The sequence below is a fragment of the Sinocyclocheilus rhinocerous genome, unplaced genomic scaffold (assembly GCF_001515625.1).
Source record: "Sinocyclocheilus rhinocerous isolate Xijiao unplaced genomic scaffold, SAMN03320098_v1.1 scaffold1699, whole genome shotgun sequence".
Classification (NCBI taxonomy): domain Eukaryota; kingdom Metazoa; phylum Chordata; class Actinopteri; order Cypriniformes; family Cyprinidae; genus Sinocyclocheilus; species Sinocyclocheilus rhinocerous.
This window is the reverse complement of record NW_015632476.1, coordinates 26,342-27,722: the sequence shown is the minus strand read 5'-3', so window position 1 is coordinate 27,722 and position 1,381 is coordinate 26,342. Positions and strand designations below refer to the sequence as shown.

Below are 1,381 nucleotides of genomic sequence, written 5' to 3'. Positions count from 1 at the left end.
AAAATTAATGAAATTAATGCATATATTTTGAGAAAAAGGTCTTTATGATTTTCATTTTGTTTAAGATAATAGTTTTTAAAATGGTAAATATCATATATTATGTTGGGTGTCCATATAATCACCATGATAATCACCATGTTTAGAATGAAACCATCATATTTAAAAACATGATATTAATCATATTATATAATAAAATATCATTTGTTGTTACTACTGTAAATATATATTCAATTATTATTGGATCTCCTTCAATACTTTCAGAATCTTTACTTATTAAAACGATTTTGTTTCTGTATTTTAAAATATATTTTTTTATGTTAACATACTTTAACGACAGTATATTTATTGAAAAAAATAATTATTTTATTTTTCAAAATAAGTACAAACTTTATAAAATAGTACAAATTTTGTTAAAGTGATTGTTTTGAACAAGTATTAACTTAGACATTATTTAAAAAACAAACAAACATTATTTTAGCTGAAGTATTTGTATTAATACCTTGTGCCTTTTACCCCATGCTGGTTGTCAGGAAATCATCACAATCACTCACGTCAGCACAGTCCCCTCCTCCGACACACACCAGATCCCAATCACCCGAATTCTGATCACCTGCACCTGCATCACCAATCAAGCCCGCTATATCTTCTCACTCCACTCAGTGTTCCAGTGTCCGGTCTACCGTTCACTACCTGAACATTGCCAGACTCCTTACCTGCATAATTACCTGTTGTTTCCTTACCTCCAGGGGTCTATAACGTCTCCGCGATCCCGATTCTCCTCAGCCCCGGTTTGTCTCCAGGATTCCTGCAACAATCAGAACCCAGATTACCAAGAAGCTAAGAAACCCAGAACTTTCACATATCTCTCATAGTCACCTGCCTTCGATCCTGACCATCACAGCATTGTCAGTAAACCCATCTGTTTACCTGAACTCCTCTTGTCTCTTGCCTGTTTGTGACAGAAGACCGGACCAAGAACCAACACCTCCATGGATCCCCGTCTTCCATCCACCGCAGAGGTCCTCGAGGAACTGGTCAGCGCCTTCAGGGCCTCCCTCACGCCAGTCACCACCCCATCATCTGCCTCTGTAAGTCCCATGGCCCTGCCTGCTTCATATGCTGGTGACACGGCTGTGTGTGGCGGCTTCCTTCTACAAGTGGATCTGTTTATAGAGATGCAGCCGCAGAAGTTCACAACGGAACGTAGCCTTCTTAATTTTCCTCCTAAACAGCAAAGTGCTGGAATGGGCCCGAGCGATATGGAACGCTAACAGTGCCATAATTAATTCATATGATGCTTTCAAAAATCATGTCAAGGAAGTGTTTGGCTCCACGACGGGAGAGCTTTCCGTGTCCAACCAACTTCTGTGCCTGCGTCAAG

General features: G+C 39.3%; 1 protein-coding gene across 1 annotated transcript in view; it reads right to left on the bottom strand.

Moving 5' to 3' along the window:
* The window catches only part of LOC107742557 (envoplakin-like), a 14,346-nt gene extending 13,247 nt beyond the window's left edge, over positions 1–1,099 (bottom strand). Inside the window, exon 1 of the mRNA XM_016555577.1 lies at positions 928–1,099. Coding sequence (XP_016411063.1) covers positions 928–1,099 — 172 coding nt within the window. The remainder of the gene's footprint in view (positions 1–927) is intronic.
* Positions 1,100–1,381: the final 282 nt, after the last annotated feature.